Source organism: Olea europaea, unplaced genomic scaffold (assembly GCF_002742605.1).
Source record: "Olea europaea var. sylvestris unplaced genomic scaffold, O_europaea_v1 scaffold33791, whole genome shotgun sequence".
In the NCBI taxonomy this organism is placed as follows: domain Eukaryota; kingdom Viridiplantae; phylum Streptophyta; class Magnoliopsida; order Lamiales; family Oleaceae; genus Olea; species Olea europaea.
In genome coordinates this window covers 1-1,235 of record NW_019252795.1, presented here as the reverse complement: position 1 = coordinate 1,235, position 1,235 = coordinate 1, and the positions used below count along the sequence as shown (strand labels likewise).

The 1,235-nt window shown below is 37.3% G+C and overlaps 1 protein-coding gene across 1 annotated transcript; it reads left to right on the top strand.

Moving 5' to 3' along the window:
• The first annotated feature begins 53 nt into the window (after window positions 1–53).
• Window positions 54–1,229, top strand: LOC111386027. The gene is made up of 2 exons (XM_023010457.1): window positions 54–208; window positions 329–1,229. The coding sequence occupies exons 1-2, from the start codon at window positions 74–76 to the stop codon at window positions 635–637; spliced, it is 444 nt and encodes a 147-aa protein (XP_022866225.1). The 5' UTR covers window positions 54–73; the 3' UTR covers window positions 638–1,229.
• Window positions 1,230–1,235: the final 6 nt, after the last annotated feature.

The following is a 1,235-nucleotide window of genomic DNA, read 5'->3' as shown; positions in this document are numbered from 1 at the left end:
AAGCAACTCATCAATTATCCTTTTTGCTGTACCTTTATGAGATCATTATGTGTTGCTGAATTGATGCATTTTAATGTGTAGGATCCTGATTTGGTTGTTGATCCAATCATTAATAACAGTACTTCTCAGCAGTCAAGGCCATCAGTGCCACCATCACAATCTTCATCGGCTTCTACGCAGAATAATCATTCCCACTCACAGGATTCTGGTTTAAAATCTTAGATTTCCCCTTTTATTTTTACAAGATCAGAATAAATGTTGCTTTGCTTTATGCTTTCTTTTTCTGGTTAGATCTGCTTTCTACTTGAACTGCTTGAATTCATGTTAGGTTCTACGGGTAGGACATCAGGGGCGTCCACAGCTCACCCTCCGAATTCTATGTCATTGCGTTGGGATCAGCAAACCATTCAATTTTCTCTCAATGCTTGGGTATGCTAAATTCTGTTTTGTTATTGGGATTGATGCATGCAAAAGTATTTTGGGGAAGATAGTCCAACAGAAATCGTGTCGTCAAGATCTATCTAGCTGTAAATATCTTTGGATTTCCTCCATCAAGCAATTACTATTGTTAGCTCGTTCCACAACATTACCTATATCAGATATCAATGACATGTTGTGTGATACAGGTTGCGACTAATATCTTTCTTTCTTGGCCATGTATTTGATGTTTATTGGTTAATTTGTGCACCTGTAGCTGAGGTGTCTCCAGATTTTTTGCTCAACATGAACATTCTTAGAATATGCACCAAAACTTATATTCTATTTTTAATTTGATTAGTTTTATTCATCCGGCTTGGGATGATTCATAATCCTCTATATGAGGGGAATTTTGGTTGGTGTTTATATTTGGCTGTTCAAAAAAACTGCTAAGCTTGCTGAGCATTTTTCTAATCATCGCTTCCTTCAGAATGTACGGGGATCCCATAATTGCCTCACAGCTTCTTCATTCCAGGTTGAATGGTATTTGAGAGAGATCTAGAGTCATGGAATCGACGTTGCTTGCATCTTTATTGTTGAGGAGTGCTGAGTGTGCCTGTTTGTTTGAATTCGAAATTAAACATGAGACTGGTATTGTTCATTTGTGGTTGAGTTAGGAAAGCTTGCGACCCTTGCTTCTTTTGTTGGAAGTTACAACTCTATTATTTTTAAATTTCTTTTCTCCTTTTGGGTCTAGGAAATGTGGCTTTTGCTGAGCTGGTGTGATTTACCGCTGCTTAGTAGCTTTTTTTTTTTTT